Here is a 13,184-nt window from a genome sequence, read left to right as displayed (position 1 = left end):
ACAACCCATCATGGACCGCTAAGTACCTCACAGAGGAGCCTGGGTGCCTCATTTCTGAAATGAGACTAGGAAGAGAAGATGAACAATTCCCTGGATTATCTGGCCTACCCTGTAATTGTCTCTAATCATAGACAGAGCACATCCTTCAGGAAGAAGCTGGACTTTGGCCACTACGCATTTCATAAGAATAGAATACAAATAGGTATGTGGAGCAATTTAAATTGGACACTGACTAGGATTCTGAAAGGGCTCACCTTAGAGATATTGATGGTAAACCAGAGCAGTACACAGCTTTGCAATGATATGGCCTCATCTGCTGAGTCTGGTCAAGAGGGCATTAGCGTCAGTGACAAAATTTATCTTCCACCAGGGAGTTCCTTTGATGGAAACACTTATTTAAGCTCTTTAAAGTCAAAAAGCTAGACAGAGGCTGAGACTGCAGCATTCAGTAGCCAGGCTAGTCATATTGGGAAAGGGTGGGAGAAAGGTTCTTTCATTAGCTTCAAGGAACATTTATGTTTGTAAATTTTATTTTTCTCAGCCCTCATCATGTTTTCATGTCTGCTCAAAACTCTTCAAAAGATGTCAGTTTGGGAAAGTCAACTAAACCAAGATCCCTGAACTGAATTGGTTCAGAATTCAAACTTGTAATGTTTTAATCAGTGTCATCGTGTAGAATGTGAGCAGAGTCTCTAAGGCTACTAAGAGGATACTTGTGACATAACATTGCTCTCTTTCCTTCCTCTCCAGTGAAGCCTACTGTTGATACCAAACCTCCAGCAGCGCACACACATCACATTTTAAAATTGAGCAAACTGCAGGTATTTGTTCTTGCCATCTGCAGATGTACCTTGTCTATGTCCCAAAGAGGTACAGTTTCCCAGAGCCTTCTAAATACCCACCACTTTCCCCTCCTCCCCATACACCACCCCTGGATTCCTCAGCCCTGCTCCCAGTCTCCACTGTAGCCCCCAGTTTGCCCCTTTCCCATAATTGCACAGAAGGGGGATGCTCAAGCATTGTGAGAGGAAGCATCATGTAGCGATGATGTCACCATGGTGGGGTGGGGTTTCTCACCAGGGTGAACAAAAGAGAATCGACAAAATCGAATACGAAAACAAGCAACTGTGTCAAAAAATCGCCAATGCCCACCGAGGCCCCGCCAAGGTGGATTGCTGGAACGAATATTTTTCCAAGAGGTAGTATTATTTCTCTTCATTTCATTTTCCGCAAGTCAAAACTGACTTCCCCCTTGTTGGGTTTTAGTACTAGAGGCATACTTAAGGAAAGTTATCCTGAGGGATAACCAAAGAGACCATGTTAAGGAGAAAGAAAACCACCCCAAACAACAACCTTTCTCTAACGTTAAAGAGCTAACTTTTATTCTCTAAGAGACTCTTTGGAGTCCTATTTAGAGTTTGTCACAGGAAAGTACTTTTGTAAAATGGTGATGATAACTGGGATTTTAATATAGCATTCTTAAAATTGTTTCTGCAAATATTTGCTGAGCAACTACTATGTGCTCAGCACCAGGAACACAGAGGTGAAATGAGATGTATATTTCCTAACCTCAAAAAACACAAGGTCAGAGAGAGGGGACATTTATGCAAATAATTATGCAGTATGACCAGGGCTACAAAAAGAGTGTATACAAGGAAAGATGAGTGTTTGTGTATCTCTGTGTGTCAGTGTGTAGGGTAGAGTGTCAAGATGTCTTTCCTGATCCTTGTGTATCTAAAACTGAGTTGAAAGCTGAGGGGAGTAAGGTGAACCAAAACTATTACCAGCTATTTGTGATTTCTGGGTAGACAAGATCTTCATCACCTAAACCAGAGATTCTCAATCCTGGTTTCATATAATAATGCTTGGGGAGCTATTGCAAAATGCTAATCCCCAAGCTCCATCCCAGACCAATAAAGTAGAATCTTCTAGTAGGCTGCAGGGCTGAGAACCACTGGTCTTAACCTAAAAAAGCTTTGCACGTTTCCCAGAATGTGGTCTGGTTCAACAGGTTCTCAGGGCTCCGTGGAACAGCAGGCTCCCTGCACTCAGGCAGCCTGGAATTTCTGACATAATAACTTCATCTTCCCCACTCCCATCTGGAAGGAGAATTTTATTCTTCACCTATCTTAGGATTTGTTGTTGTTGTTGTTTGTCCCAGCTTAAACAGAGAAACAAGGAACCGGGAGCTAGTGAGAATCACTGTGGAAAACCAGGGCATTCTGAAGAGGCTTGGTGATCGCAAACCACACTATGACCGCAAGTCGTCGGAGTTAGATTGGCAGGCACGTGGGTACTCTGTGATAGTTTTATTCACTCACAGAATCTGGCTGTGTTCAGAGGAGAGTCAATCTCAGGAGAGACCCCTAATTGTTGAAGGACAAAATCATGAGGAATGTAACAATCTGTAAAAGAAAAACTGCCCAGAGCCTACAAAGCTAACAACAGGAGCAAACCTTTCACAGCTAAGGACATCTCCTTGGTAGCAAAGCCATTATGTGACAGCTTCAGAAAATATCTGGTAACATCTTCCATCATCCCTTAATTCATTTAGGTTGAATGAGCAAGCAAAGAAGATGAAGGGTATACAATTCAGTATGTAGTTGATTTGTTTCATGTAGGGACAATCCTGCAAGAGGAGGAAAAAAGCCATCTTCAGTGTTTTTATAAACTTCCACTCTCTGGCTTTGGTCTGTAAGCCTTTTCTAAGCCCCATAGCATTTAGAACTTCAACTTTCACACCAGCACCTGGGCATTGACATAAATCTTTCTGATTTTTTTTTCCTTCAAGAATTCAAGGCGCTATATCAGAAATACAACCAGATATCTTCTCTCCCGAGATGAATAGGTATGTCTTCACATGGCTTCTCTTTATCAGAGAACATGGTAATCACAATTGATGCCAAAGCCCTAAAACCCATGTAGATGGGAGAACGAGGGGCCCAACCAAGGGGTGAATTTTGCTCTTCTGTAATATTGATTGGCCATCCTTTCAGGGACTAGACTTCCGTCTTTGTTTCCTCTCTCGTTATAAGTAGAAAATGACTGCCTTTTGTCACCAGCTTTGAGGCTTTATGTGAGTCTAAGGGGAAGTGATTTGTTTCAGTAAGACATAAACAGGGGGTCTCATGGCTTTAATATTATGCTGAAGTTACATTACGGGTCTCTGTCACTGTTGAAAAGTATTATTGTGTTGGCATTTTGTATTATTTCATATTATTAGTAATGACTAAGTTCCCCTGCCCTGCCACTGCCCCTAGGGAGAAGGATAAATGGACACTCTGGCTTTTCGAAGAATAGTTCTGTATAATTGATGGCTCTCCATTTCTCTCCCTTTCCTCTCCTTGAATGCAAGGTTACTCACCATGGAAAAGACAAGAGAAGGCCCTAGGATTTCTTAGCTGCTTAAGATTTCAAGGCACTCCTAAGTGGCTGAATGCTCAATCTTAGGCTGCTACAATAAAGCTTGGAACATAAAATGAGTAAGTTACATGTAAAATACCCAAAGGCATTAAGTTCCATCCCCAAATGGAGACAGAATGGGGCAGGCAGAAGGAAAGATCCAACAAGCACTTTTATTGGGGGCTATGAAAAATCTTAATGAGAGAGAGAAAGTGACAGCTTTTTAAAGCATACACCATTACCACCACCCCAAGCGGGAAGAATACGTTGGGTGAGATGATTCAGCCACAAGCTCAGTTCTGTGGAAATGGAAAACAAAAAGCACATGAGGAAATTAAAGTTCAGACAACACAGAGAAAAAACACCATTAGTTTCTCTGTAAATACCCAGGATTGGAAAAGAATGCTTCAGTGAGATTTTCATGGACTCCGTTCATTTGTAGGGAGAAGCAAGATTGAAAATGTCAAAAATATCTCAAAACACATGACAAGACAATGTTGCATGGCTTCTGGGATTGGTCATGCTGGTTTTGAGGCTTTTTAAACATTTTATTTTGAAGGAGAGGAGATCTTATATGTTCTTATCAGAAATAAATGTTTTATTTTAAAATAATTAGATTTACAGGAAGTTACAAATAAATGTATGGTGAGGCCTCCTGCGCCCTTCACCCAGCTTCCCCCAATAAGATGGGGGAAGATAAGATGTTAACATCTTATCTAAATATAGTACGGTGTCTCTCCAGGAAGTTGACATTGGTACAATCTATAGAGCATATACAAATTTCACCACTTATACATGCACTCATTTGTATGTGTGTGTATAACTCCATGCTGTTTTTATCATATGTGTGGTTTTGTATTAATACAAACACATTCAAGACAGTTAACTGTACCATTATTGAAAATACTGTACCACCCCTTTTGGCCACAGCCAGCCTCTTCCTCCCAGCCCTAAACCCTGGCAATTACTAATCTGTTTTCCATCTCTATAATTATGATGTTTCATGAGTGTTACATAAATGGAATCATGCAGTATGTAATCATTCTTTTCAGATTGTTTTTTCCACACCATATAATTTCCCTGAGGTTCATCCAGGTTGCATGTGTTGATAGTTCATTCCTTTTATCGCTGAGTGATATTCCATGGGATGAATGTACCACAGTTTATTTAGCCATTTACCCATTGCAGGATATTTGGGTAATTTCTAGTTTTTTGACCATTATGAATAAAGCTGCTACCCACTATTATGCACAAGTTTCTGCATGAAAATAAGTTTGATTTCTCTGGGATAAATGCCCAAGAGTGTACTTATGGGATTATATGATAAGTCCATTTTAAGAGAAATTACAAAACTATTTTCAGAGTGGTTATACCATTTATATTCCCACCAGTAATGAGTAAGCCAGTTTTTTCATATCCTCATCAGCATTTGATGTTATCACCATTTTTAGTTTTGGGCATTATAACATGTGCAGTAACATCTCATATGGTTTTAACTTTCATTTTTCTAATAATTAATGAAGTTGAACATCTTTCATATGTTTATTTGCTATCTGCATGTGCTCTTTGGTGAAATATTGGTACATTTGCCCATTTTCTAATTGGATTGCTCTCTTTAATATTGAATTTTGAGATTTCTTTACACATTCTACACCCAAGTCCTTGGTGTTGGATATGTGATCTGCAAAATATTTTCTGTGTAATTTGTCTTTTCATCTTTCACAGTGTAAAGCATTTAAATTTTGATGCCATTCAATTCATCAATGATGAACTTGTTCTGTATCTTGACTCTGTCATGCCCATCTCCTGGCTGTGATACTGTGTGTAGTTTTGCCAAGTGCTACCACCTGGGGGAACTGAGTAAACAGTACACAGGATCTCTCTGTATTGTTTCTTTCACACATGTCAATGTATAATTACCTCAAAATAAAAAGTTTAAAGAAAAAAAGTGTGTGCAAATACAAATTCAATTTTAAACTGATTCCAGTTCATCTCATTTTGAGGAGCCGTTCTTCTAGACATCCTGGTGAGAAGCCTGGCAGTCATCCTTTACTCCCTCTCTTTCATCCCTTCCTCCTCCCTGCATATTTTAAATCTACCCGTCCTCTCAGTCTTTGAAGGTACTACTGCCCATTTCAGGCACTTGTGCTTTACAACTGGTATTATTAATGGAAAAATACGCCCATATCACTTTCTAACTTTACACTTTCAATGATTTGCCATTCCTCCCAGAATGAGCCACACGTTTCAATACGGCATACACAATATGGGCCCCCCACGATCTTGTTCCTTCTGTCTTAGAAGCCTCTATCAACAGGAATTTTTATTTCAAGCAACGTAAATTGACTTTGTCTGATTTTAGTGAAAAAATATATAATTTATTGAATGAAATAACTAACAGTATTTGCTAGAAAACTGCAGGACCCAGCTTCAAGTGGCACATTCAAGGAACAATGCCCCAAGTCTTGCTGTAGAATTGGTCTGTGGTGCTGTAGCTCACACAGTTGCCCCTGTTCTACCTGGAATGGAACTGGATCTTCCTGACCTGCTAAGTTTTCCTTGATCTGAAGTCTTTGTGTCACTAGCTCTCAACTCCAAGTCAGTGAAGGTGTATCTGACTGGTGTAACTTAGATCATATGTACCCATTCCTTATCTGCAAGGGAGGTTGGAACATGGGTTCTGCTTCTCATTCTCACCAGAATAGGAAATTTTCCCCTAGTTACAATAAGGTTCAGATACTAGAATTTCACAAAAATGACAAATGCCTGCAACCTTACATCTCATCATTCCTTGCCTTTTTCAACGAACAGAAAACATGTTTTCTTCTCATCCCATTCATCTGTTTTCCCCTCTAGCCAGAAAATCCATAGTTCTATGTCTTTATCTGGACAACACCTATACATTATTTATACAAGAGAGTGGTCCATTCTCTAGGAAGTTTCCATGAACTGTTAAGGTTATATCAGGTATTCTTTCAAATGATTTGGAGATTTTCCTACTGTCTTTCTGTGACTGAATTTGAGTCCATTATGGTCAGAGGACATACCCTATAGTTCCAATTCTTTTAAACTTGTAAATATGGCCTACCTAGGTGGATATTTCATGGGCATTTGAAAAGAATGTATATCATGCTGCCATTGAGGGGAGTGTTTTATAAATGTCAAGTAGATCCTCTTATTTGATGGTGTTCAGTTCTTTTCTGCCCTGGATAACTTTCTGTTCTAATTCTATCAGTTGCTGAGAGTAGAGTATTGAACCCCCAAATTCTATCTGTAGAGTTGTCTATTTCTTCATTTAGCTCTATCAGGTTTTTCTTTCTTCTTTTTGGCTGCACTGAGTCTTAACTGTGGCGCATGTGGGCTTTTTTTTTGTGGTGTGCGAGGGGTTCTCTTGTTGAGGTGCTTGGGTTTCTCTTGCTGCAGTGCGTGGGCTGAGTTGCCCCGCAGCTTGTGGGATCTTAGTTCTCTGACCAGGGATTGAACCCACGTCCCCTGCATTGGAAGGTGGGTTCTTAACCACTGGACCACCAGGGAAGTCCTTAGCTCTACCAGTTTTTGCTTCATGTATTTTAAAGCTCTGGTGTTTGTTGTATACGCATTTAGGATTGCTCTACTTGGTGGAGTGGAGTGATCCTTTTACCATCATATAATGTCCTTCTTTGTCCCTAGTAATTTTCTTTCTCTGAAGTCTATCTGATAATAATATAGCCTTTTTAAATTATGCTTTTAAAAAAACTGTTTGCATAATATATGTTTCCATCCTTTCCTACTACTTATGTATACTTGTAGATGACATATAGTTGGGTCATTTTTTAAAAAATTTATTTATTTTTGGCTGCTCTGGGTCTTCGTTGCTTTGTGCAGGTTTTCTCTCGTTGCTTTCTCTAGAGCAGGGGCTACTCATTTTTGTGGTGCAAGGGCTTCTCATTGTGGTGTCTTCTCTTGTTGTGGGTCCCAGGCTCTAGGCATGGCACTTCAGTAGTTGAGTTGCTCCACAGCATCTTCCTGGGCCAGGGATTGAACCTGCGTCCCCTTCATTGGCAGGTGCATTCTTATCCATTGCACCACCAAGGAAGTTCAGGTCATGTTTTTTTTTAATCCACTCTGCCAATATCTTCCTCTCTTTTAGAATATAATTATCTTATGTATTTCCTCTATACACACTGAACACTGCATCAGATGGTGACATAACTTTTGTTATCCAGAAAATATGGATAAAGAAACTCAAGAGGTGAAGAATAACCTATTTACTTCTAGTTTTACATATTCAGTTGTTTTTTTCTTTTCTGAATGTCCCAGCCTTCTGCCATTTTGTTAGTCATTCTTTAAGGGTTGGTCTCAAGAAATTCTGTTAGTTTCCCTTTACTGGAGAATGTCTTTATTTCCTCTTCATTCCTGAGGGATAGTTTCATCACATTTAGAATTCAAGGGTGAGAGTCTTTGCTGTCAGCACTTGATAAATGTCATGTCACTTTTTCGGGCCTGTACAGTTTCCTTTAAAGTAATATTAAAATAGAATTTGCGTTGGTGTTCCTTCCCGTTGTTTCTCCCTGTTCTTAAGTTTTTGGTTTTGGGGTTTTTTTTTAGTCTTTAGTTTTCAGGAGATTAATTATGATGTATCTTGGTATGGATTTCTTTGGGCTTATCCTATTTTGAGCTTATCAGCTTCTTGAATCTGTAGATTTATATCTTTCACCAAACTGGGGGAATTTTTGGCTATTATTTCTTTGAGTACTTTCTGGCACACTTTCTCCTCTCCTTATGGGACTCTGATGATACAAGTGTTAACTCTTTTGTCTGTAAGGCTTTTTTCCAGTTATTTGTTCACATTGCATAAATTTTATTGATCTGTCCTCAAGTACCCTGATTTGATCTTCTGTCGCTTCCACTCTACTACTGAGTCTACTATCTGAGTTTTCAATAAGTTTATGCTTATATCATTTCCATATAGTTATTTTTCATAACTTCTATTTCTTTGTAAGATTTTCTGTTTTTAAAATTTTTTCTAGAGAGGATTTGTTATTGATTGTTAAAGCATTTTTATTACAATTGCTCTAAATTCTTATTAGATAAATTCCAACATCTGAATCATATCATACTGGTATTGGTTGATTTTTTTTCCTTATTTAGATTGGGGTTTTCTTGGTTTGTGTTATGTAGAGTAATATCTCATCACATTTCTCTCTTGTATCCTGGATATTTGGGTGATTATCTTAGGGGTCTCTTAATCCTATTTAAATCGTCTATTATAGCAGATAGAGTCCAGTTTAGGTGTTGGTATAAATTTCTGCTTCTTTTATGTGTCTTATTTTCAATGAAGTATGGTTTTCTGAGCCTTTGCAATACTATTCTCGTCTGCTTATTCTTTGGGTACTGCCAGGACTCCCACTCAGTCCCTTCTGGTGTCTTCTGCAGTGTGGGAACATGCTTCCCTGGGCTGTACAGTGTCGCTGGGCTACCTTCTGCAGAGGGGTGGGCAGACACTGCTGGGCCTGGGTCTCCTTTTGTCACTGGGTGGAAGGCAGGGAGACATAAGGCTTCACTCCTGCTATGAATGAACTGGGCCACCTGCTGGTACCCTGGTGTGGAGCTAGGGTTGGGGCTCCCTGGTAGGTCTCTTCCAGGCTTCCTTCCCCTTTCCTGTCCTTTGGCAGAAAAAGCAAACTTTTCTTTCTTTCTTCCTGCCTCACTACCCCCTTCTTTCTCTTCCTTTCTTCCTCTGTTTCTTTCATTCTTTTTCCTTCCCTGTCTCTGTCTATTGGTGGTTCTGGGTTGTAGGCCTTTCCGTATCTCAGTTGGGTGTGGGAGATGAAAAGAAAGCCCAGGAAAGTCACCACATTGTCGTTCCTCAAATCCTGAGTTTCCCTACTCAACCCATTTTCTTTCCATCTTTCAGAGTCCTTTAATCATTGTCTTTTTAATAAATTCCTAAGGTTTTAAGTTGTATTTGGAGTTGTGGTGGTGGTGTGTACACACATGTGTGTGCTCAGTAGTGTCCAACTTTTTGCTACCCCATGCAACGTAGCACGCCAGGCTCCTCTGTCCTTGGAATTTTCCAGGCAAGAATGCTGGAGTGGGTTGCCATTTCCTCCTCCAAGGGATCTTCCCAACCCACGGATCAGACCCACATCTCTTGTGTCTCCTGCCTTGGCAAGTGGGTTCTTTACCACTGTACCACCTGGGAAGCCATTTAGAGTTGAAAGTGAAAGTAACTCAGTCATGTCCAACTCTTTGCGACCCCACGGACTATACAGTCCATGGAATTCTCCAGGCTTGAATACTAGAGTGGATAGCCATTCCCTTCTCCAGGGGATCTTCCCAACCCAGGAATTGAACCCAGGTCTCCCACACTGCTGGAGAAGGCAATGGCACCCCACTCCAGTACTCTTGCCTGGGAAATCCCATGGACGGAGGAGCCTTGTAGGCTGCAGTCCATGGGGTCGGGAAGAGTCGGACATGACTGAGCGACTTCACTTTCACTTTTCACTTTCCTACACTGGAGAAGGAAATGGCAACCCACTCCAGTGTTCTTGCCTGGAGAATCCCAGGTATAGCGGAGCCTGGTGGGCTGCCGTCTATGGGGTCGCACAGAGTCGGACACGACTGAAGCGACTTAGCAGGAGCAGCAGCAGCTCCCACACTGCAGGCAGATTCTTTACCAGCTGAGTCACAGGGAAGCTGAAGAATACTGGAGTGGGTAGCCTATCCCTTCTTCAGCAGATCTTCCCAACCCAGGAATCGAACCACGGTCTCCTGCATTGCAGATGGATTCTTTACCAACTGAGCTACCAGGGAAGCCAGATTTAGAGTTGAGGAGGAGGGAAAAAATGATTCTACATCATCTTGCTCTGAAACCGTAAGCCTGACTTTTAAAGGAAGCAATGGTTTGAGACTGTATTCAGAGGATAGGAAAAAAAAAATAGATTCATATTGACTCCACCAGATAGAGAAATGCTGCTTATTGTTTCTAAACTATATGATTCAAGAGGGCTTTGTGCATATGCTAGTCAGTAGTTAATAAAAAAGTCAACAAATGCTTTTTTTTTTTTTTGGCACGTGATCCTGTGATTGGTGGCATAAATGGTGTAACACTGGGTAAGTGGATATAAAACTGTGATGAGTCACATGTCTTAAAGCATGTATGTATTCAATGGTAAAAGCACAGTTGGCCAGTGTTTAACATAGCTAAGCATTGTCTGTGAAGGACAGATGGTTGTAATTTTTAAAAATCCACTTCCTGCAGGGAGTGGAGTGGATGACAGAGAAGGTTAAAATTGCTGCATCAAGGATGGCAAACAAGATTAATTCACTTGCCAGTTCTGCTCAATTGAGACCAGATACTATATCCTGAATGGAGAAGGCAATGGCACCCCACTCCAGTACTCTTGCCTGGAAAATCCCATGGACGGAGGAGCCTGGTAGGCTGCAGTCCATGGGGTCGCTAAGGGTCGGACACGACTGAGGAACTTCACTTTCACTTTTTCATTTTCATGCATTGGAGAAGGAGATGGCAACCCACTCCAGTGTTCTTGCCTGGAGAATCCCAGGGACGGGGGAGCCTGGTGGGCTGCTGTCTATGGGGTCACACAGAGTCAGGCATGACTGAAGTGACTTAGCAGCAGCAGCACTATATCCTGAAATATCCAAAAGCAGTATCTACACTTGGCAAGATAGTGCTGTGATCAATTAGTGATGTCTGCTGTGGGTGTAAGAGTGGGTGGTGGCAGCTTATTGGCCCTACCCCTCTAACATCCTTGACCTAGAAAAAAGCCCTCCAGAGCTCACCATATTCTCTCTGGTTGGAGACACAAGCAGAGACCTTACCAGCTATTGAGGGCCCAAGTGGGAGAAAAGGGACATCCTGAGAGGTATAAAATAAGTAGACTTCTTGGTGTGAGACCCAGAAAGACAAACATGCAAAAATTTTTCCCAGAGACTTGGAATGTATGTGCTATTGGCTAGAATGGAGTAGGAACTGAATTTATATATAGTCCACCAATATATATTTGTAAACAGGTTTGTGTTTTTTTTTTTAAAAAAAAACAAGACTTTTATTTTTACGAACAGCAAAAACACTTTACAAATGACCTGTCTCTGGGGCCCTATCCATTCTACTCTCACAGATTTTGTAGCAGGCAAACAGCTGTCAACACAGTTTGCCTTCAGGGTGAGGGGTTGCTTAGACAGGAAACAAAAGCAGGCATCACATTTTAATGCCTTGCTTCACAATACACATGAAGAGAAAGATGAAGAGATGAAATAGTCATCTGACAATCATTAAGAAAATATTAAAAATAACAAAATGCTAAGTTGTTGACATTTTTTAAAAAAAGCACATCTGTTATTCAACCATTGTGCTCCTACAGTGGGGGAGAAACCACCCAGCTGGGCCTTGCTAAGAGTTGGTTAGGATCTCCACCAAGGGGCCACCCTAGAGGACACCCTAGAGGACTTTTCAAGAGGAATTTTGATTTACATGTTTTTTTGCCTGAGGGCTGATTTTAACCCTTCCCTCCTGTATAATGGGGCTTCCCTGGTGGCTCAGAGGTAAAGAATCTGCCTGCGATGTGGGAGACTCAAGTCTGATCCTTGGATCAGAAGATTCCCTGGAGAAGGGAATGGCTACCCACTCCAGTATTCTTGCCTGGAGAATTCCATGGACAGAAGAGCCTGGTGGGCTGCAGTCCGTGGGGTCACAAAGAGTCGGACATAACTAAGCAACTAACACATTCACTTTTTTCTTTCTCCTGTATAATATACACAACTTGGTATGTGCCACTCAGCTTCAAAGAGCAGCTGCCTTCCCCACCTGGTTCTATGTGGAACAGCTAAGACTAATTTAACTTGGTAAGAATCCAGTACTTTGTAAATGCAAAGAAGTCCTCATCCTTTTGCTAGAAAGGTCTGAAGAATGTGATCCTGTTCCGTGGACCTACCAGGTTCATGAGCTATGTGGGTTGACCAAAAAGTTGGTTTGGGTTTTTCTGCAACATTGTAATGGAAAAATCTGAACCAACATTTTGGCCAACTCAATAGAAAGTGGAAAAGTTATCCTTGTGTAAGAAGGCAAAATGGAAATTTCTAAACAGGCAGCAGATCTTCTCCCTGGTGCTTCGCACTTTACCTCGCCTTCTTTTTTTCTCATGAGGAAGAGCTCTTTCAAGAGCTGTAAGCAGCGTCTTTCAAGTCTTAGAAGTTGCAGCCATACTGCATATTATTGTAAATTCTAGCTGAGAGCACATTCCTCACTTCTAAGTCAATGGCTTAACAGGCAGACTCAGTTATGGGGCCACAAAAGTGAGGCAGTATAGTGATTAATGAGCATCGCTGGTATTAGAGTTGGACTCTAATATTATGGCTTTGGCATTTTTTAAAGCTGTGTGAACTTGAACACATTATTTAAACTTTCTTAGCCTTGTTTTTCTCATTCGTATAATAGGGGTGATAAGAATCCTACATCAAGGAATTCCCTGGCAGTCCAGTGGTTAGGACTCTCACTGCCAACAGTACTGGTTCAATCCCTGGTTGGGGGACTAAGATCCCACAAGCCATGCTGTGTGGCCAAAAAGAAAAAGAACACTACATCATAGGCTTGGTGCATCTGTCAAAGTCATGTAGGTAAAGGCCTTAGCATAGACTACTGGCACAGAATAATGGTTTATATACATTGGCTATTAAAAAGAAATCATATCTCTGAAGCTAAGATGTATCTCAAATCTGTTGTGATATGAAACACTTTTGCTCAGAGACAACCCATCAGGCCCACACTCAGAGTCTATATA

At 41.0% G+C, this 13,184-nt stretch overlaps 1 protein-coding gene across 3 annotated transcripts; it reads left to right on the top strand.

Moving 5' to 3' along the window:
• Window positions 1–50: 50 nt before the first annotated feature.
• CFAP97D1 (CFAP97 domain containing 1) lies at window positions 51–3,479 on the top strand. Of its 3 annotated transcripts, none has more exons than XM_081577322.1 (6): window positions 51–202; window positions 751–821; window positions 1,081–1,199; window positions 2,162–2,285; window positions 2,792–2,848; window positions 3,356–3,479. In XM_081577322.1, the coding sequence occupies exons 1-5, from the start codon at window positions 79–81 to the stop codon at window positions 2,846–2,848; spliced, it is 495 nt and encodes a 164-aa protein (XP_081433448.1). In that variant the 5' UTR covers window positions 51–78; the 3' UTR covers window positions 3,356–3,479. The 3 variants fall into 3 exon arrangements, with proteins under 3 accessions (XP_081433448.1, XP_081433450.1, XP_081433451.1); XM_081577324.1 differs by having other exon boundaries at window positions 2,162–2,289; XM_081577325.1 differs by lacking the exon at window positions 2,162–2,285.
• Window positions 3,480–13,184: the final 9,705 nt, after the last annotated feature.

Source organism: Giraffa tippelskirchi, chromosome 3 (genome assembly GCF_054371585.1).
Source record: "Giraffa tippelskirchi isolate mGirTip1 chromosome 3, T2T-mGirTip1v1.2.pri, whole genome shotgun sequence".
Classification (NCBI taxonomy): Eukaryota; Metazoa; Chordata; class Mammalia; order Artiodactyla; family Giraffidae; genus Giraffa; species Giraffa tippelskirchi.
Note: the sequence above shows the minus strand (reverse complement) of the source record. Positions and strands in the feature narration are given on the sequence as shown.

What these genes read in the sequence shown, in the direction of transcription:
- CFAP97D1 (XM_081577322.1), top strand. Translation starts at nt 79, where the DNA reads ATGAACAATTCCCTGGATTATCTGGCCTACCCTGTAATTGTCTCTAAT. An exon ending in TAAGAATAGAATACAAATAG is followed by an intron (nt 203 to 750) that starts GTATGTGGAGCA and finishes CTTCCTCTCCAG; the next exon opens with TGAAGCCTACTGTTGATACC. An exon ending in CGTCGGAGTTAGATTGGCAG is followed by an intron (nt 2,286 to 2,791) that starts GCACGTGGGTAC and finishes TTTTCCTTCAAG; the next exon opens with AATTCAAGGCGCTATATCAG.